The 23,226-nt window shown below is 39.8% G+C and overlaps 1 protein-coding gene across 1 annotated transcript in view; it reads right to left on the reverse strand.

Moving 5' to 3' along the window:
- lrba (LPS responsive beige-like anchor protein) overlaps window positions 1-23,226 on the reverse strand; it is a 661,684-nt gene that overhangs the window by 506,959 nt on the left and 131,499 nt on the right. Inside the window, exons 29-30 of the mRNA XM_055646656.1 lie at window positions 20,137-20,569; window positions 5,198-5,328 (exon numbers count right to left, since the gene is read on the reverse strand). Coding sequence (XP_055502631.1) covers window positions 5,198-5,328; window positions 20,137-20,569 — 564 coding nt within the window. The remainder of the gene's footprint in view (window positions 1-5,197; window positions 5,329-20,136; window positions 20,570-23,226) is intronic.

The raw sequence follows: 23,226 nt of genomic DNA on the forward strand, positions 1-23,226 counted from the left end.
CTTCAAGCCAGAACCGCCATTAAATGTGATCATGGCTGATCATCCACAATCAGTACCCCACATTCCTTCCTTCTCCCCATATCCCCCGACTCCGCTATCTTCAAGAGCCCTATCTAGCTTTCCCTTGAAAGTATCTCGAGAACCGGCCTCCACCGCTCTCTGAGGCAGAGAATTCTACAGACTCACAACTTTCTGTGTGAAAAAGTGTTTCCTCATCTCCGTTCTAAATGGCTTACCCCTTATTCTTAAACTGTGGCCCCTGGTTCTGGACCCCCCCAACATCAGGAACGTGTTTCCTGCCTCTGGCATGTCCAAATGCTAATAATCTTATACGTCTCAATAAGATCCCCTCTCATCCTTCTAAATTCCAGAGAGTGCAAGCCCAACTGCTCCATTCCCTCAGCATATGACAGTCCCGCCATCTCGGGAAATAACCTTGTGAACCTACGCTACACTCCCTCAATAGCAAGAATGTCCTTCCGCAAATTTGGAGACCAAAACTGCACACAATACTCCAGGTATGGTCTCACTAGGGCCCTGTACAACTGCAGAAGGACCTCTTTGCTCCTTTACTCAACTCCTCTTGTTATGAAAGAAATTACAGCAGTGTTTATACATAGCCGGCCTCACTTTCATGTAAATGAAAATTGTCATGTTTAGTATTTTGTTGCATATCTTCTGGATGCAATGACCGCTTGAAGTCTGCGATTAATGGACATCACCAGTTGCTGGGTGGGGTGGGAGATTGCAACCTTCACGTGGATCATCAATGAAGATAAGTGAGCCAGTACCTTCAGCAGCCATACATGCCCAGGCCATAACACCCACACCACCGTGTTTCACAGAAGAGGTGGTATGCTTTGGATCTTGGGCAGTTCCTTCTCTCCTCCATACTTTGCTCTTGCCATCACTCTGATATGCTAATCTTCGTCTCATCTGTCCACTAGACCTTTTTCAGAACTGTGGTTGTTCTTTTAACTATTTCTTGGCAAACTGTAACCTGGCCCCTATATTTACAGCTAACCAGTGGTTTGCTCTGTATTTCTGTTCTTGAAGTCTTCTGCGGACAGTAGTCATTGACAAATCCGCACCTCACTCCTGAAGAGTGTTTCCGATCTGTCAGACAGGTGTTTGAGGATTTTTCTTTATTATAGAGAAAATTCTTCTATCATCATCTGTGGAGGTCTTCCTTGGCCTGCCAGTCCCTTTGCGATAAGTAAGCTCACCAGTGCTCTCTTTCTTCTTAATGTTCCAAACAGTTGATTGTGCTAAGCACAAGGTTTGGCTGATGTCTGGAACAGTTTTATTCTTGTTTCTCAGTCTCATAATGGCTTCTTTGGCTTTCATTGGCACAACTTTGGTCCTCATGTTGATAATCAGCAATAAAAGTTTCCAAATATGATGGAAAGATTGGAAGAAAGACTAGGTGCTGAGAGCTCTCCGATACCTGCATTAAGGAGACATTTACACACACCTGAGCAATTACAAACACCATTGAAACCATGCGTCCCAAACATGCTGGTGCCCTGAAATGGGGGGGACTATGTATAAACACAGCTGTAATTTCTACATGGTGAAACCAAAATGTATAACAATACCCTTTAATAAAATCTGACAATGTGCACTTTTTTCATATGATTTTTTCTATTACAAATCTCAAATTGTGGAGTACAGAGGCAAATAAATAAATGATGGGTCTTTGTCCCAAACATTATGGAGGGCACTGTACATAGGAGTGAACACATGTATGTATGGTATCCATACATCAGGTGTTCATAACACAGGAACGCACTATATTACAATCTAACAATTTCATAATGTTTGATTTGTGCAAAATATGCTTAGAGGAAAAGATTAATATATCCACAGTTCAAAACCTGGATGAGGAGTGAGGCACAGTGACCAATGCAAGTACCTGCAGAATTGCACAACACCAGAAGATGTAGATTCCTAAATTCCTAACACATTACTCCTTCATTCCTCAATCATCTTCAAGCCAAATTGTTAATGGTCTCTCTGACCTTTAAAGCAATGAAATGTATTTGAAAATTACCAGCTCCCCGGCCAATGATATCCAGCATGTTTAAACTTGAAACAGCTATATCTTTTGTGCTGCGTAGAAATCAGATTATCTCAATAAACTTGCAAACTATGAAAGCAACCACAACCAAAACATGCCAAGTAACTTCTCAAGTGTAATTTAGGAAGTAACCCTAATTATAAATTCACCAATCACCCGACCATCCTCCATTATATGTGTTTCATCAATTTGAAAACTAAATTAAAAAAATTCCATGCCTCAAAGTTCAATGAGAATCCGCTAATTAACATAATATTATAATTACTTTATAAATCACACAAATATGATATTTGCTATTTTTTAATTTTAGTTAGATTAATTGAAACTTAGGACGAAGCCCAAAAAATTTGACATGCATGTCAAAACTTTTACGAGGAAAGCTTTATAACAATTGAGCAATCTAATTTTAATGTGCCATACTACTACATACAATAAAATCTAATGCTCCCAATATTTTTAATCAAGATATGTATACAAGAGTTCAAAAACATTTTGACTGACAAAAATCAGGAAAACCTGGCATGTTGCAGTGCCAGATGCATAACCCCTACCAAAAATATACAACCTATTTCACTTATCCACTTTAATCTCTTACTGATAAACTGGCTCCCATTGAATGACAGTTTAACAGGCCCTCATGGAGACTTGAAAGAAAATGCAAATAGATCATGTATCTAGTATCCTGAAGAAAGTCTACTGTTTACATAAAGTCATCACAGCCTGATATAGTGTTGGCTCCACTATAGTTTACAAAAGTAGATTTTTTTTATTTATCTGATTTTAAAGTGTAATATTATTCTTTCTCTTTAATATCAAATGTTTTTTTAATAAAATGGTATATATTAAACATTTAAATTATACAAATTCAGCCTCTTAAATTCGAGCAATGTTGAAAAAAAAATTAACTGAAATCAATGTATAGTTCTAGTTTCATTTCTATGTAGAAGGAGTTCATTTAAGAAACAATCAATGCAGTTCAGCGTTTAAAACTACGTCAGATTGTACCAAGGAATCATCAATTTTATTGAAGATAATTCAAGCAGACTTAAAATCCACATTTTAAAATCAAATGCCATCATCCATTTATTATCCATCCAAATTTTAGGCCATAAATACCCACACAGTAATTTGATTGTAATGCTAGGGTTTCAATAAATATCTAAAGGGAAAATTATTAAACTATAGAATATTGTAGTCACCCCCTCTCGGTCATGACTGACCACAGGTGATGCATCCTAGTCGGATGCAAGCCTGGGCGATGTCATATGGAGGACAGGCTGTTGCCCATGCAGCACGTCCCCCCTCTCCACGTCGCTGATCGATCCAAAGGAACAGCAGGGCCGTTACAGTTTGGCACCAGCGCCGTCGCAGGAGCTGCCAGAGCGAGGTTATAGACAAAGACGAACTGCCTTAGGGGGCTCCGACTCCGGATTTTCTTGAGGTTTATTCCTGGAGCCTTTTCCATGACTGGATATGGCCACAAGGCAGTGGAGGTTTTAAATATGAGTTTTCCCTCTCCTTGATGGACTGCCTTCCCAGGCTGACGAGCCCCATCTGCCCGAGACTCGTGGGGGCGGGAGCGTCTACCTACCCGTGCGGGTCTATAGCACCTGCCCACTGCAATATTGTAAAAGGCTACTTTATTGGAGGAGGCAACTTGCCTCAAAATTACAACTGGTGTACCCACCCAGGCCTGCCACCTAAACTCATAATTTGCTATCTCCATTTCCCACAATTACCCAGTCAAGATTATCAAGACCAAACATCCCATACACCAATCAAGAACAACCAGTGTTGCGAATAACACTGAACAACCAGTGTTGCGATTTATTAGATCGCTGATCACCCTGTACACTATCACTATCCTACACATGTGGGACAATTTACCAAAGCCAATTAACAAACAAACCTGTACGTCTTTGGAGTGTGGGAGGAAACCAGAGCACCCGTAGAAAACCCACACGGTCACAAGGAGAATGTACAAACTCCACACACAGCACCAATAGTCAGCATTGAACCCGGGTCTCTGGTACTGTAAGGCAGCAACTCTACTGTGCCAACCCACTAAATTACTGGAAATATAAAATTAAAAAAAATCACCTTAAATAAACTAGAAAGCTGTAGATTGCATGTCAGCACTGCCCAGGCAATCACACATTCACAATGGAAGCTCATCCGACCCCCCCATCTTGTCCCTGAACTCTTCAGCATATCCAAGAGTGTTCTATAATGTACTGTGCAAAGACCAGGACTCACCTTTCCTTTCCCCTATTTTACCCTGTCATAGTTATCGCATCAACATATGAATCCATTCATTTGAAAGGGGTTGCCCTATTTCATTGACAAGGTATGTGGTTTTCTGTATTTTATTTTAATTAACTTTATTAATTAGACCAATTTACACAAATGATTATCAACTGGTATTATTCAACACCTTTGATTAACAGAGGCATTTAGAAATAGTGGAAGGGGCCTTCTGATAGTGCAAGCAGGACATGGGGAACTGCGCCAGCAAAAGGGACAAGTGACTGCAAGCATCTTGCAAGAGGCAAATGTGCAGCATAAGTTGGATCAAGCAAGATCAGCCCACTACCCCAAATACATAATAATGTAGCTTATCTCCTTCCTCCTCCAATCTGTCGGCAAGTTGAGGACATGTACATTTGGATAAACACGTGCCAAAGTCCCAAATAGGTTATTTATTAACAATAAGCCTTTACGTTTTACACCTTCTTAATACTAATAAAGACAAGCAGCTAAGGGATATTAGAAAAATAAACTCACCAAGATGTAGCAATTAAATTCAAGTGTTGGCAGTTCATCATGCAACTGACAGCATTTAGCGGTAACATTTGGCTCATTAATGTAATGTTAGTTTCAGAAATTCAAGAATGAAAATCAAATAATTTTCATTCTCAGAAAATACTGTCTTCGCCAAAAAAGAAAAATTGTTTCTAAGGCAAAATCCCAAACAATCAGTTATTTAGAAAGGACATAATCTTATCTAATCTAATGATGGCTCCTGCAAATGCATCACAAATTTTAAAATTCATATAATTTGACACATTTCATTGATCTATGCACTCTCTCTTACTGGAAAAAATATCAGAGAATTACCGGTTGATTCAACAGCGCTGTCCTCTGCAGATTCGGTTGTCGAAACCACACTAACAGCATCTGTAGTAGCAGGAGCAACGGGTTCACTTCCAACAGCAATCTGAGGTTTTTTTGGAGCTACCACAACGCTCCTAACAAAAAAAAGAGATTAAGAACTGATGAATTAGAAATAATTTGACTCATAATTTAACATTTGCAGTTTTTTTTAACACAGAAAAACATCCAAATAAATGCACATAAGTACAATAAAGTCGCTTAAATTATATACAATTTATATCTGGAGTTCTGAAATGTTTTACACAAAACCCTGAAAGCATTAAAATATCAATTTGCCAGCTGAGTTGGATGATCAGCCATGATCATATTGAATGGCGGTGCAGGCTCGAAGGGTCGAATGGCCTACTCCTGCACCTATTTTCTATGTGTCTATGTTTCATGCCTACTCTGCATACAAAGAACACAGTGTTCAAGCAGAGTGCAAACATACTATTCAAATATGACGTCCTGTTTAATTGCTTTAATGTGCATGTTAAAACCATGTATGTATAACATTGGCAATCTGTGAAATTATTTTTCACAAATAAATGAAAATTCATGTATATTGGTCTCCAACATCAAATGTTATTCACAACTGAAGGCAAAAGATCAGCCATGATCATATTGAATGGCAGTGCAGACACCAGTTACTTTGTGGTGTGCTGTAACCATACACAGAAAAGCTTTCACCTTCACTTATGCGGTGGGGTTTGTTTTCACGTTAACCTCAAAGACTTCATTAAATTTCAAATATCAAAAATTGAAATACAATCAATGCAATGTTCCAGAAGTAGAGGTCAATCTGCGTTAATTCTGAAGGCAACAAACTGAAATCATGGCTAATCATTAGAGATCCAAATGTTTTTTTCCAATATTTTCAGATTCCACCATTTCTTGAGAGAACAGCCACGATGAGGATCTAATTATAGAACATAGAACAGTACAGCAAAGGAACAGTCCTTTGGCCCACAATGTCTGGTCTGAACATGATGTCAGCATAAACTAATCTCCTCAGCCTGCTCGTGATCCATAGCCCCACAATCCCTGCGTATCTATACGTCTATCTAAATATCACTATCGTATTGGCCTCCAACACCATCACTGGTATTGTGTTCTGGATACCCACCACTTCAAGTAAAAAAAAAATCCTGCATATCCCCTTTAAATTTTGTCCCTCTCACTTTAACACTATGCCCTCTTGTCTCCTCAGAAAAAGATCTGCATTGGTAAATCTCAAATGAATATTTCACTATAATTTGAAAACATTTTCGGAAAACAAAACGACACACCAGAAAGTCATCCAATGACAATTCATTTCTAAAGAATGTCAGGTGTTTCAAAATAATAAAAAACAATTACTACCTGGGATTTTATATTATCCTAAATAAACAACTAGATCACTCCAATCACTCTAGCCTTGCAATTACATTCAGGATAGAAATTGGTACCAATGTTTGGCGTACAGAATAAGATACATTAAAATGCACAATTATCTATGTTCAGAGGTTCACTTCAATAGTTTGTTTCATGGTATTTAAGTTAATAAATGGAATATAATGTATTTGCATGCTTTGAAACTGGGTGCAATCCTCCCAATATTTGGTGGGAAAACTTCAACGCTGATTGTTGCAGAATCAGAGAACAACATTGGGTAGGTCATGAGAGCTAGTGGCAGGGCAGAGCTGCACATTGACTGATACCAAGTTGGTAGATAATGTGCTGAGGATGAGACAATGACAAAATATTCACAGATACTTTAAATCTGCTGAATGCAAATTCATCCTTAAAATACCATGATTTGTTTGCTGGTACCAAGATGGGGAGGAATAAAAAAAAATAGCACATTTAAGAGGAAAGACCCTGCCACTGTGTTCTAGGTTTTTAAACAATTTTGAAGAAAATCAAGGCCAACGTTTTAAACCAAGTTTACTAAAACACAGAAATCCAGCTACCAACCCAAATACTCGTTCGACTCACATATGCTCATTGTTAATCAACCATTATATGCAAGTCTAGACTGTATTTGAATCAGTTGATGTATGCAGTTTCAACTTCCACAAATATAAAAATGAATAATCTCACTGTAATATTCATTCTGGCAGAATCGAGTGCAGGCTTGAAAAGATACCCTGAAAGTTAACAACTCGCTAAATCATCCAGACAATGTTTTTTGGGCAATTTATGATATTATCAAGCTGATGCTTATTAAAATTTCATAATATCTTGCTTTTCTTAACCATAATTTGTTTTGGTTGTCTTTCACAAAATAAAATTGTAAGATCATATTATAAAATTTCTAACAATATCAGTTGGAGAGATATTGAGAAATTTATCAGCAATACTCCAAACTTTAAATGCACGACAACAAAAATCTAATCTTTCAGGAGCCATTTTTACTCTTTAATGTTGCCATTTTCATATTTGAGGGATTTGGAAGCATTAGTGTTCCATGTAATGATATTAACCTTCCTTCATTTTTCAGAAACTGCGTAAAACGTATTTTTTAACAATCAGAAGGAAAAGAATGCATAAACTGACATGCCCCTAGCAAGCTTTGGGAATTCAAAGATACACATAGTTGGTTTGCTGTACACAATAAGCATCGACTTTGGGGAATGAGAGGGGAAGAGGAATCATGAGCCTTTCTAACTGCATAATTTCCAGAAACACTCTCAACCAAAAGGCGAGTTACACAATGTACTTCAAAAACAAGGCATTTCCAGTGAGAATCTTATCAGTTATAGATAAGATGAAACACTGTAATCTAAGGCAATGTAGACAAATTTTGAGCTCTTAAGATTTCAGTTTATATACTCCAGTAGCTATCATAGTTGTGTGTCAAAAAAGGTGCAACAAAAAATATTATTTAATAATTTCTGAATTAATTTGAAATAAATAAACACCATTAATAAAGCCTCATTAGCTGCAAAGCCTTTAAAATGAAATAATTTTCCACCCATCTCTTCTGAGAATATTTTTATTCCAAAATGATTATAACTGTCTCTCCTTAAATCATCATCTGCCCAGCCTCCCTTCAGTCAGACTCCTGGTCTGGCATAATGACAAATGGGGTAGACAGTCTATCATGATTGTCTCTCTACCACATGCTGCATCGAAAATGCAGGAAACAGGTTGTTTCATTGCTTTTTATAAAAATAGGTCTCATAAAAAGAAAAATATATAAATTTGTCAGACATATTACTACCTAATTGAAATACAATATTACAAGGGCAAACAATGGACAAATCCTACCAAAAGCATCTTTAATCCAGGTACTTAACTTCCTGAAATACATGCCATAATCCTTGCTCTTTTCCAAATGTCTTAAATGATTACTTGCCTGCGAGCAACAATATGTATATTATATATTATTGTATATGTAAAAATATATGTGAACGGTTAGGAATTTATCTATTTGCTAATTTATTAGTAGTACTGGGGAGCTGAATCAGACCAGTCCAGTGAAATCAATGAACAACTTCTAGTGAAATTTTACATTTAAGTGTTACACTGATTCAAGGAATAATTTTCTGTTAGCATTGTTGTGGGTTTAGAGGTAACCCTAATCTACAAAACCAATCATAAATACAGAATTTAGTACAATCCACTGACGTGTAATTTAGGTTTATGCATCTGGGTTGATCAAGAAGATGGATAAAACAGAGAACAAGTACAACTTTGATTCAAAAACAAGAGAAGATACAAGTCTCCATCAAGATAACTACACATTCCCAGAAACTAATCACCAATGATGTGAATCTCCACATCAGATAACAAAGTCTTGATACTGAATTGAACCAAGATGCACCTTCTTTAAAAGAAAATAGGACACTCAGCAGACAGCACTCACTAAGCTGTTACTGTATGTTTTCCAGCTATGGCTGGCAGTAGAGGTTGATAATCCTTAAGATATGAGGAGAGTTCAGATTTCTGACATTGCATTCCTTAGATAAATATAGGATCAGAGAGATGTCTTGAAATTCCCATAGATACTACACTGCCTGGCTACTGAAAGAAGTCTGCATTTAACTAGGTGTCTTTTCCAGAGAGATATTAACTTGCTGACTTGCCAAATAATAATGCTGGTCTGACATAATGAATTAAATTTAAACCAGATTCAAAACCTTCCATTCACATTACCAACACATGAACATAGAAAATGGCTTGAAATTCACATTACGCATTAAAAAACCTCACCATCATTTCGCAATTTCTTCATTTATCCTTTAAAAAATTAAGATTTTAAACCATCTAAATAATTGCCAAGGTACATGGACAACATTTTCCAACAGTAGTTGATCACCATTATAATACATTGTTTAAAATAGCCTTCAGTCCTGTAATGCCAGAGATTAACATTTCCCTGATTCATGTACACTATTGTATTGTGTCAAATTTGCACAAAACCTTCTCAAGTAAAGAATATATATCTATTCTTTACCTTCCCTGTTCACTTTATACCAACTACTGGTTTTAGAGAAGGTCTGAAGAAGGGTTTCGGCCCAAAACATTGCATATTTCCTTCGCTCCATAGATGCTGCCGTACCCGCTGAGTTTCTCCAGCAATTTTGTCTACCTTCGATTTTCCAGCATCTGCAGTTCCTTCTTGAACTGGTTTTAGAGAATCAGGAACAATGCTTCATTTGCTTCAATTAATCTATTGGTTTCCTCTACCAACACCCATCTACTGATTCAAGCTGGGGAGTGCTTCCAGGAAAAACAGGAACTTTCCAATAATCATCCCTCATTGTTCATTTTTGATCTTTGATAATAAGTCGTTGCAGGCGATTCCACTGCAAAGGGATTTTGCGTGATTGTCATCGGGAACTTGAACTATTTTGAGGTATCAAAAGTAAAATAGCACAGGTGGGTGAAAATACAGAGAAAAATTATGAAAATTATCCAAACAAAATCCTTTCTCTTCTTTCCACAGATGTTGGCTGACCCACCCCTACCAGATATTCCCAGTTTATTTTAATCTTTCATCATACACAACACTTTGGCATTCATTATTTTAGATCTACATCACTTAGTCCCCCTCCCATTGGTACAGAGCGTTTGCATTTATCAGCTTGAAATTGTGCAATATGGTGCATAGTGTAGCGAGTCTTTTAACTTGCACTTGAATGCAATATATATGCTTTAAATTGGATTGGAGCGTTTTTGAAAGGGGGAGGCTGTGCGATCACTAATCACTGGCCTTGGGGGTACCCGGTGTGGAGCAACTGAGTGGGGAGAGAGTGTGGAAAAAGGGTGTGTCCCCCTCCCAGGGTAGGAACTTTTTGAAATTTGATGTATTAAAATCATGTTTTAGTGCACTGTAGAAGTATGATTTCAATGCTTTTTGTATGAAGTATTTTTAAGAGGTAACTTTTTAAGGGGTAACTTTATCCACACCAAGGGTGATGGGTGTATGGAACAAGCTGTCAGAAGAGGTAGTTGAGGCAGGGACCGTCCCAACATTTAAGAAAAAGTTAGACTGATACCTGGATAGGACAGGTTTAGAGGTATGGACCAAAAGCAGGTGGCGTAGCTGGGACATGTTGGCGGTTGTGGGCAAGTTGCACCGAAGGGCCTGTTTTCACACTGTATCATTCTATGACTACATTATACCTCCACCATGCATGAATGCTTCAAAATCAAGTGATCGAGTTTTATTGTCATATACTCAAGCATAGAAACGTAGAAAATAGGTGCAGTAATAGGCCATCGGCCCTTCGAGCTAGCACTGCCATTCAATATGATCATGGCTATTCATCTAAAATCAGTACCTCTTTCCTGTTTTTTCCCCATATCCTTTGATGTCGTTAGCCCCAAGAACTAAATGTAACTCTCTCTTGAAAACATCCAGTGAATTGGCCTGCACTGCATTCTGTGGCAGAGAATTCCACAGATTCACAACTCGCTGGGTGAAGAAAGTTTGTTCTCATCTCAGTCCTAACCCCCCCCCCCCTTTATTCTTAAACTGTGACCCATGGTTCTGAACGCCCCCAACATCGGGAACATTTTTCCTGCAGTTACAGTAAGTGAAAATCTAGCAGGCAAGCAGGATGCTTTCACCAACCACCCCCATTTGAAGCCCACTGTCTTCCACCGTTTCTACCCAGTGCTTGGTACTTACTTCCAGCAGCCACTGGTTGTTCTCCAGGATGCACCGAGCCGCAGCCTGATCCATGCCGGTCATCTGGGCGGATTTGGCACAGAGACTCTCTCTCCCCCCTCTCTTCCGCCTCTCTTCCGCTCTCTCTCCTCTCAACCCCCCTCTATCTCCCCCTCTATCTCTCCCCTCCCACTCTATTACCCCTCTCTCCTCTCCCCCCTCTCTTCCCGTCTCTCTACCCCTCTCTCCCTCCCACCTCACTCTCCCCCTCTCTCTCTGTCTCTCCTCTCTCCTCTCTCTCTTCCCCTCTCTTTCCCCCATCTCTCCCTCTCCCCTCCACCTGCATCTCTCTCCCCTCTCTGTCTCTATCTCCTTTCTCTTTGCTCCCCCATCTCTCTCTCTCTCTCTTTCCCCGTTTCTCTCTTTCCCCCTCTTCCCCTCTCTCTTTTACCACCCCCTCTCTTCCCCCTCTCTCCCATTCTCTCCTACCCATCTCCACCCCCTCTGTCTCTTCCCTCTTTCTTCCCTCTCACCCCTCTCTCTCTCTTCCCCCCCCTCCCCTCCCACCTCACTCTCCCCCTCTCTCTCTACCTCTCTCTCTCTCCTCTCCCCCCCTCTTCTCTCTCTCCATTCGCTCCCCCCCTGTCTCTCCTCTCTCTCTCCTCTCACCCCCTCTTTCTCTCCCCTTTGTGTCCCTGTCTCCTTCCCCTCTCTCTCTCTCTCTCCACCTCCCTTTGAGAGTCTGTCCCTTCGGCACAGAGACTCACACGGCGCAACGCCCCCGACGGCCCGGGACTTGCACTGTCCGGAGTGCTCCATGGCCAGAGCTGCAGCAAGCGACTCGTCAGCCCCGCAAACACTCGACTGCCCGGCAAACACTCCCCAGTCTCGGCTCCCCGCATCTGTTCCCACCACTGGTTCTGCTCCCATCCCTCCCACAGCCCCGGCTCTCCAACACCCGCGGACCATGCAGTTTATCCGAGTTTTGAAATTTTCGTTGATCACAGAATTTCTCACCACAGAGCGTGAGAAATTTCTGATCAGCGTGCGGGCGTGAGAGTTTGCTTGAGGGCGTGATTCTCAAAGCGTGAGAGTTGGCAGCCCTGCCTAAGAGCTATATCCAACTCTCTTGAATACATCCAGTGAATTGGCCTCCACTGCCTTCTGTGGCAGAGAATTCCACAGATGCACAACTCTCTGGGTGAAAAGGTTTTTCCTCTTCACAGTCCTATATGGCCTACCCCTTATTCTTAAATCGTGACCCCTGGTTCTGTACTCCCCCAACATGGGGAACATTTTTCCTACATCTAGCCTGCCCAATCCCTTAATAATTTGATATGTTTCTATAAGATCCCCTCATCCTTCTAAATTATGCCCATTCTAAATTCCAGTGATATAAGCCATTTGAAAGGCTCATACCTGTTGGATGGAAACCTAACAAGTAGCTGCACGCAGTCTACTTTGGCCAAATCCTGTCTTATGATATTTAAATTGCTCTGCCCCAAATTCTGGGCTTTATTTCTGGACCGTCATTATTCCTTTCTGCCTTGAAACAGGTAAAGTTGTGTTCATCATTTTCAAAGTACTGTCACGTTGCTGCTACAATCCCTTAGAGCAGGTCCAGTGCTGCCCTGTCTCAAGTCGCGATCGTTTCGCCGAACACCTCCGCTCGGTCCGCAATAACCAAGCTGACCTCCCGGTGGCTCAGCACTTCAACTCCCCCTCCCACTCCGTCTCCGACCTCTCTGTCCTGGGTCTCCTCCATGGCCACAGCGAGCAGCACCGGAAATTGGAGGAACAGCACCTCATATTCCGTTTGGGGAGTCTGCATCCTGGGGGCATGAACATCGAATTCTCCCAATTTTGTTAGTCCTTGCTGTCTCCTCCCCTTCCTCAGTCCCCCTGCTGTCTCCTCCCATCCCCCACCCTTCGGGCTCCTCCTCCTTTTCCCTTTCTTGTCCCCGCCCCCGATCAGTCTGAAGAAGGGTTTCGGCCCAAAACGTTGCCTATTTCCTTTGCTCCATAGATGCCGCTGCACCCGCTGAGTTTCTCCTGCTTTTTTGTGTACCTTCGTTTCTCCACGATCTGCAGTTCCTTCTTAAACACTATTTATTAACATACTGGCTCAAAAAACTCTCTTGGATATATTGTAAAAATGTCACGCCCTCAAATGGATACCACAAAAAAATATCCCAGCTAATAAAGGAAAATCTGGAATCCCCCACTGCTCACTATTACTTATTCCCCTGCCACCCACTCGCATGTAAGTTTTTTTTTGTCTACAATAATCAGTTAACCTGTCACCAACCAACTTGTGGTTGGAATGTGGGAGAAACCTGAGGAAAATTCAGAGTCACAGGTAAAACAAGCACACAGAAAGCTACTTATTTGAACCTGGGTCGCAGGAACACCAAGGGAGCAGTGCCAGCTGGGTCACAAACTTGTCCAAGGTGAAAGGCTGACTCCATTTTTGCTCACTACAGATGCTGCTGATCACTTGAATATTTCCAGTAGTTTTATTTTTATTTCAAATTTCCAGCACCTTCAGTTCTCTTGCTTTTCAAGCTTTGGATATGGGGAATGTGGATTTAGATGGATAACTATTTTAGAGGGTCTTTAAATCATATAGCTAAGAGATATGTAAATAATGCTGGGAAGCTGGCGATAAATAGACCCTGGAAGGCACCCCTGAAGACTGAGGCTTATTTGGTAATTGCACCTTGGACCTGTCTGCATGATACTAATGAGTTGCAGTTTCCAGATGAATCAATGCATCTTATTGATTAGGACCTTGGGAAACCTATCTGGCTCTGAATAGATTCCAGAAGCCGGGAACTGGAGGAAAACTCAGATACATAAGCCCAGATTGCAAGCAGTTTATCGCCTTGTTGTGGAATCATGAGAGCACAGCTGCTTTTGGCAGTAGTTTTTTTAAATAAAGCATTTTTTAAAATTGTCAATTGATGTGACTGTGCAAGATGTTGAATGCTTGTTCCAAGCAAGTACAGTGTATGCTTGGAAATCATCCGCTTTCAATTTGACAGCCAACTCATTTTAGCAAGGCATCGAACAAATTTATGTCAACCAGGAACTGGTGGTTTCCCTTATCTAATATTTCATCCAAGAATAGAAATAAAGAATATCAGTTTTCCCCGCCATAGCAACAAGACAGTCTCATTTAGTTCATGCTAATTCCTGTATGTCTATTTGGGACTACATCTGTGCGATGGTATTTATTGTAAAGTTGGTAGTTTGCTTATCTTCATGTCATAATAAGCAAAATGTTGGGTAATAGATCATCAGGTGCTTGCACACATACAATACTATGAAGCCACAAGAGATTGCAGAGTCTATAATTTCAAGGAAAAAAAAATAAACGGCTGGACTTTCCCCCCACAAGCAGCATTTGTGTGGGGAAAGTAGTTGGAGTGGTGTTGGAAAGTAGTTGGAGCCTCAGGTCACGTACTAGTAGGATGAGGAACAGCTTCTACAACAATACAATCACATTGCTGAACTCGGAGTCCCGCCGATAGATTTCTCTGGTCCCTCCGTCCCCATTGTTTAATTATTCTGTATTTCTTGATTATTCTGTATCTTCTCTCTTTCTATTTTTTTTTTCTTTATGTACAACTACTACGGACTGACGCAAAACTGCATTTCCTTGTACTCATACTTGTATTTGTGCGATGACATTAAAGTTGAATTGAATTGAATTGTTACAGGTCAAGACTCTGCATCAGGACTGAGGGCGGATAACCATATAACAATTATAGCACGGAAACAGGCCATCTCGGCCCTACAAGTCCGTGCTGAACAACTTTTTTCCCTTAGTCCCACCTGCCTGCACTCATACCATAACCCTCCATTCCCTTCTCATCCATATGCCTATCCAATTTATTTTTAAATAATACCAACGAACCTGCCGCCACCACTTCCACTGGAAGCTCATTCCACACCGCTACCACTCTCTGAGTAAAGAAGTTCCCCCTCGTGTTACCCCTAAACTTCTGTCCCTAAACTTCTGGATAGGGACGATACCCAGCATAATGAGAAGAAGGGGTGGGGTAAGATATTGGCTGGTTGGTGATAGATGAACCTAAGCGGAAAGAAAGATGGTGGGCACATGGACCCAGGAGGAGGGGAGGGGGAGGGGTTGGAAGACAGAGACTGGTGAATGATAGGTGGAACCGGGTCGAGGGTAAAAGCTGAGATAGCTGCTGGAAGGTCATAAAGACACAAAGGATATCAAAGCAGGAATTTGATTACTAAGGAATAATGGAAACCATGAATGGAAAGATGGCGGGCAGATGGAATCAGGTGGGGGAGGGATTCTAGTGGGTGAAATATGTGGGTAGTAGTTGGATGGAGGGGGAGCGATATAAAAATTGGTGATGGTGGGCTCTATGGGGCATGGGAAAGCTGCAGACGGTAAGAGTTAGCATTGGGTTGTAGACTATCCAAGGAGAATATGAGGTGTTGTTCTCTGTTTTGCGTCACCCTAGGAGTGGGAATTGGCCGAAACAGATGGATTATGTGGGAATGGAACTGGAGTTGAGATGGCATGCAACAGATAGCTTGGAATTGCAGAGCAACTGTGCTCTGTCTATAGTGGTGCAGAGTAACTGCCCTGTAACCACAATGTTCATCCCAAGCTTGAGGGCGTGCCATTTCAACTCACCTTCCCATTCCAACACCGACCTGTTCCTCCTTTACCTTCTCTACGGCCAGGGTGAGGCCCAATGCAAACTAGAGGAACAAAACCTCAACTTCTAACTGGGTAGTCTACAAACCAATTGTACAAAGACAATAGCTCTGTCCTCCTCCTATCAGATATTCCCATTGTTCTATTCACCTCTTGCCCTTCCTCACTGCAACTTAAAATAACTTGTTACCCATCTTGTGTAGGAAGGAACTACAGATGCTTTTTTATATCGAAGATAGACAAAAAAATGCTGGAGTATCTCAGCGGGTCAGGCAGCATCGCTGGAGAAAAGATGGAGGTAAGGTTTTGGATCAGAACCCTTCTTCAGTAGTAGGTTGTCAACCTTAAACGTTGATTATGTTACTTTCCACTGCCTTTCCTGCTGTAAATTTCCAGCATTTTCTGTTTCAGATTTCCAGCATATTGTTTCTAGTGCAGATTTGCAGCAGCCATTTATTTATTTATTTATTTTCAGGTCATTCATTTCATGTCTTCCCTCTTGCTTCTTTCTTAGTTAGTGGGGCCACATTTGTTGCCCTCTAACCTGCAGAAACCTTTTCAGAACTTTAGTGAATTGGCGGTGATGATAATCAGAGCATCTATTACATTATCTCCATGTCTATTTCACTCAAAACTGGGTGTAAATCCTTACTTTATTTCTGATTTTAAGCTCATTAAATTCTCATAGTATTTCTTTGCTAATATTTGTTTATTTTTTCCCCTAATTTATACTGAGTGCAAATGGTCCTTCAGTAATTTTAGTAAGTTACTTGTGCAGTCTTCCATGAAAAAGTACACATATTATTTGTTTAATTCCTCTGCTAGTCTTTTCCTGTTCACAGTCTGTTTTTATGTGCCTCACCCCTAACTCGCTAATACTCATATTCTGCTTTTCCCTCCTTTATGAATTGTTTGGTTATCGCTTGCATCCCATCCTTGGGCTTACTTCTTTTCTCTTAAAATTTATGTGCCTTTTACCTAAAATTTAAAATACTCATCTACAAATTTCTCATGATATTCATGGTTGTGCCAATTTCCTTCTTTGTGCCTTAAACTAATGTAGAATAGTTGCTTCGATGCAACCAAGGTGTGATTTGCCACAAACATGTATTGCTGGAAATCTGGAGTTAAAAAAATCCTGATGCTGGAAATCTTATGTGAAACTACAGAAAATCCTCAGTAGATAAGGTGAAAGAAATAAAAAGTCAATGTTTCGGGTCAATGATCACCCATCAGTACTAGGAAAAGTAGAAAATAAGATGCCTATGTTGCAGAAGATGGATACTTCACAGAGATACCAAAAAAGGAAAACAACTCCAAAGCACTGGCATGGAAAGAGTCATTATCAAAACAGATATGATAGAAGTGAAAAAATTGGGAGAACGTAATAGAATCCATGCAGGAGGCAGGGTGTGCGGGGCGTAGTCAAGATTGCTGTGAGATCTGTGGGTTTGAAATGGAAATTGAGCACTACCGCATCACCTGAAATTGAGATAGAAAAGTCAAGAAAAGGAAGGGTAGTTGAAGATGGATAATATGAAAGTGAGAGCAAGTTGGGAAATAGGCACAAAATAAGGAATCTTTCTTGATGCTAGTGTACCAATAGACTTCTGGTATTGATCTGTATGTTGTAAAACAAATCAACCAATGCAGCACTACCTCGAATGAATCATTGTTTTACTTTATTTAGTTTCAAATATTTCCCATCAGCGCTTTGTTATTTCATTTTAATCTCAGTACATTTAGCATCAAACTTGCCATTTTAGAAGTGTTATTGGCTATCATGTTATGAATAACAGAAAAAAAAATAACTATTGTTTAGGAAAAGGGTATGAAGTGGCAAGTCCTTGGGTTGAAATATTTTCCACGACCTTCAGCTCAATTTATTTTCGTATTACAAGTGGAAGTGGAACTGGGAGTTAAAACAATGAAACGTATCATGAAACATAGACCAAACACTACACCCATGACCAATTAATTTTAAACACTGAATTATAACATTAGTTAAAGTTTAACATGAAGATACATATAGAAAAAGGTAAAGATTTTGTTGCCTTTGGAGCACAATACAAATAAGATGCTTTGTACTCGGGTTCAAATGTATTATTTTAGTCTGTCTGTTACATCAGGATGTCTATTGTTTAAGAAAGAACTGCAGATGCTGGAAAAATCGAAGGGAGACAAAAATGCTTGAAAGCGGGTGAGGCAGCATCTAAGGAGCGAAGGAATAGGCAACGTTTCTGGTCGAGACCCTTCATCAGACTGATATGGGGGGGGGGGGGGGGGGGGGGGGGGGGGGGGGGGGGGGCGGAGACAATAGGCTGTGGGAGAACTGAGAAGGGGAGGGGAAGGCGGGAGAAAGCAAGGGCTACCCGAAATTACCAATTAGTAGATCCACATACGATGAAAGGTATAGCACGCAACTAAATATACTGATAAGCTCCCAGGCACAAATCAGTTTAAAAAATTCAGTTTAATTAGCCTGCTGATTTTGCAGCATGGAAAAAGTAAATCACTTAATCACTAAATGCTTTCAGTGGAAAGCCAGAGGAAACACAAGTTACTCCAGTAAATATTTTTAGGCCATTACATTGCAGTCCTTTTTTCTTCAGCATTTGTTTCTCAAGCATATTTTCACTGAAGAAGATTAATAGTAATCTCCCATTACTGGAATGTAAATCATTGAGTAATTTGTGGCAATTCACATATGTTGTTAGCTCACCATAAATTGTCACTGGCACGGTAGTCAGGGAAGGCAAAGGTTGCAACATACTATTAACCTCATTGGCCCTAATATCATCATTAATTTGCCTTCTAAAATTCATTTGTGGAGTATATGGTGAATGAAGGCAAATTTAAGAAGTTTCAGATATCATTTTTCAATAACGTGTTTTATACAACAATTATCTGCATGTATAATTGTGAAATACCATTTTTTTGTTTGAATTCCACAATGTACTATACATTTTCTTTTGCATGTTCACTTAAAAGTTACTGTTGTATTTCCCGATTACATTCCCGATCATATATTTTACAGACTATTGTGAAGATGTAAAGTACACCAAGGGACATTGCAGGAACACTGAAAAACAAAATGCTGCAGAAAACGCACAATTTTTTTGTCAATTAACATCTGATTCCAACTCTACTGCTATTATATATAGTTTCTGGCTCTACCACCATTTAAAGTACGTCGCCTTATTTATTCTCACATAACTGAACAACTCTTCATTCTTTCCAAGATTAATTCTTCCAAGTACCCCATTTTCTTCATTTGAGCCATCCATTTAAAATTGCCAAAGTTTACTGATAAACAAAGATTCAAATATATGGATTTGGAGAAGGAATAGGTCACTCAGCCCCACAAGCCTGCTCCAACTGCCAATAAAAACATGACAGATCTAATTATAATTCCCTATTTCCACCTAACACTCAGGCCAAAGTTTTTAATTAATCATGAAAACTGGGTAATGCTTAACAGTTTTAGCATTCTGTTAGCAATATGAATTATTTAAAAATATTTTTTGCATGCTATATAGTATCCTGGCTGTGGTAACAAGAGACGATGAGAATTTAGATTTTAAACCTTCTATTACTTGAACAGCACTTTGAGCTGTTCCGATTCTCCAAATTCTGACTGTTCCCTAACTGCATGTACATGAAGCAGGTATGCGTACACTGATATGAGAAAGGGATGAGCAAGTGTTTAAATGTGTTGGTGGGACCAAAGCAAAATGAAATGGTGATCCGAGCGATTTTGGTTAACATTTGCTTTTACAGGAATTAAATAGCAGAGGACTTTGTTAAAGTATTTTAATGCTCTAATTTCTACCTAATTTATTCCATGTAGATTTCTTGTTGCGCAATTCTTGCAGTCGACCCAATATGAAGAATATTGTAAAAACTTTTGAAACGCATTACACCATTAAAAGACACAATCTATACTACAACAATGTAACAACTTTGCCAAGTTAAGATTCCCGGAGATGTTTTGCTATTCATGAGAAATGAAACTTTAAAAAAAAAACTTACGAATTAAATGCAATAGCCTTCAATTTGAAAGCAAATGAAAATGTTTGAAAGTGTGATAACCTTTTTTACCTGTCAAATGAACGGAATTGTACAGATTGCTCTCTTGCTGCATCTCCAATAATTCCCAAAAAGGATGGGCCAATCAGCGCCATATCTACTTCAAGTGCATCGGTTGGTGTATTCACCAGACTTCTCAGGATTTCCTTCACATTGACATTTTTCCCGTGGGCTCCAGATGATATAGAAGCTGTGGTTTTATTTTCAGAATGACATCCGTTTTCATCTATACTTTCTTGTGACTTTTTAACCTCTGAAGAGAGAGTTGACAGAAGTTCACTCATTGCATCTGGACCAGTGCTGACAATCTCAGGCTTACTAGCTCCTAAGTCGGCAACCGTGCTTGACACCTGTTCTTCTCCAATACCAGAATCTCTTCGAATTGGTGCCTTTGATGCATCATCATTTGCCGTTGGTACAGCCAAACCCGATGAATCTTTTGTATCTGAAGAAAAATCAATTTCAAAAGTTAAACTTATATTTAAGATATTTGCAATATGGTCTGGAATGTATCCAGGTACACTGACAGCCCCATTGATAGGCAGCGTAGAGAATAATTAAATGACTAAATGTATTTCCTGTGCAGTAATATTCACAGGTGAGTAACATGCACTGGACAAAACAATTGCCAACTACGCAGGACCAAATTGAGGGTCAACTGTCATTGCCTGATGATATCACTGGTAATACACTGCAACTTTCACTACGTAGAGGGAAATGTGCATTACTAGTCCCCCCCAACACCATAACAAAGCAGAAGAAAACAGCCACCAGTGAGTTTTCCCAGTAAGCTTAAAACTGTCAGTTTCAGAGCCGAGAAGTTCATCCCCCCCCCAACATATTTTTAGCCAAAATTATCAAGCACATTATCTCCCATACAACCATTCCTAATTCCCATTTCTCCAGTTCCCTCAACCAATTATAGCCAAGTACTTCTGCATAATTCAGCATTAATTGCTTCCCAAGCATCAAATATCCATTTATACATTAGAAAGAGAGCATCTATTGTTTTTATATGGAACCAAATGTGCTCTCTGGTTCCACTGGTAAATGGCATCTTTGTTTTGTTGACAAATGGAACACTGGAAGCTCCAAGCTTGGTCCATTGCTCACAATGGGGCTCCAGCATTCCTTACCCATCCAAGTAAATTAAAATCAATGTTTCATTCTCCTACCAAAATCTTTGTCAGTGCAAAGCAGGATTATATTTCAATTAATACTTGCATTCTTCTCAATGCTACATACTCATAGCATGGAAATAGGCTCTTCGGCCTAGCTCATCCATGTCAACCAAGATGCACATCTAAGCTAGTACCACTTTCCCTCTGAACCGTTCAACTGATAACACCATTTTGATTACAATCTTAAGAAAGAATTTCATTTGGCTTTAGTTGAATTATGCATAGGATGTTGGCTGCATACCTGAGCATTCAAGGACTGATCCCATCAGTTTTAGGACTAAGTAACATCTCAATGGAATGGACTTTGCATATAAAACATTTAGAATACAGATTTGTTAAGAATTGTCTTTAATTTAAAATCTTATTTAAATGTGTCCCGACTATTTTACCTTTCAAATACAACTTTTTTTAAATTCAGCAATAAATTAAAATATATCTGGATGTGTACGATATATTTATTAGAATAAAACTTATCAAATGGAAAGGGTTCATTTGCTCTTGTCCACTGTCCACAAGAGAAATTAGTTAGGGAAGGCCTAAAGTTGCAGCAATGTGAAAAGAGGGAAAGAGTTAACAAGTATTTCCCTATCTAACTACTCAAATTACTCGCGGTAACTGAAATGTGTCAGATAACCTAACTTTCACACTCATTCCAACTCGCACTTAACAGGGGCCAGTGAAACACTATCGGGTACTTCTAGCTGGTTCATGCCCGAATTATCTCATACGTGACAGGAGCATTCGGTCCATCACCTGCTTCGCCATTCAATCATGGCTGATCTATCTCTCCCCATTCTTCTCCCTTCTCCCCATAAACCCCGACACCCGTACTAAACAAGAATCTATCTATCTCTGCCTTAAAAATATCCATTGACTTGGCCCCTTCTGTGGCAATGAATCTTCCTTAGCAGCCTCACGTGTGGCACCTTATCAAAGGCTTTCTGAAAATCTAGGTAAACAACATCCACTGAATCTCCTATGTCTGTCCTGCTATTTACTTCTTCAAAGAATTCCTGCAGATTCATCAGGCAAGATCTCCCCTTCACAAAACTATGCTGACTTCAGCTTATTTTATCATGAACTTCAAAGTAATCCATAACCTCATCCTTTATAAAGGACTAAAATCTTACCAACCATTAACCAGCCTATAGTTTCCACTATTCTACTTTACTCCCTTGTTGTACACCCGAATAATATTGACAATTTTTCAATCGTCAGCATCTACACCTGACTCAAGTGATTCTTGAAATATCACTATGAATGCCTCCTCAATTTCTAAAGATTCAGATTCAATTTTAATTGTCATTGTCAGTGTACAGTACAGAGACAACGAAATGCATGTCTAAAGCCACCTCTTTCAGAACTTTATGGTGCAGTCCATCAGGACCAGGTGACTTATCCACCTCCTTTCAGCTGCCCAAGCATCTTCTTAGTAATAGCCACTCCACTAACTTCCACCCCCTGACTCTCTTGAATTTCAGACATGTTGCTGGTGTCTTCCACTGTGAAGGCTGACGCAAAAAGGTTATTCAATTCCTTTGCCATTTCTTTATTCCCCATTATCACGTCTCCTTCAACGTTTTCCCGCGGGCTAACATCCACTCTTGCCTCGTTCTTATTCTTTACATATCTGAAGAAATACTTGCTATCTTCCTTTATATTATTGACTAGCTTACCTTTGTATTTCATCTTTTCTCCACGTATTGCCTTTTTAGTTACCTTCTGTTATTCTTTAAAAGCCTCCCAATCCTCTGGCTTCCTTCTAATATTCGCAATGTCATTTACCCTCTCTTTTAGTTTTATGCTGTCCTTGACTTCCCTTGTCAGCCACGGTCATCTCATTCTCCCCCTTGAATCTTTCTTCCTCTTTGGAATGAAAAGTTCCCGCATCTTCCGAATTATTCCTAAAAATTCCTGCCAT

The sequence above is a fragment of the Leucoraja erinacea genome, chromosome 1, assembly GCF_028641065.1.
Source record: "Leucoraja erinacea ecotype New England chromosome 1, Leri_hhj_1, whole genome shotgun sequence".
In the NCBI taxonomy this organism is placed as follows: Eukaryota; Metazoa; Chordata; class Chondrichthyes; order Rajiformes; family Rajidae; genus Leucoraja; species Leucoraja erinaceus.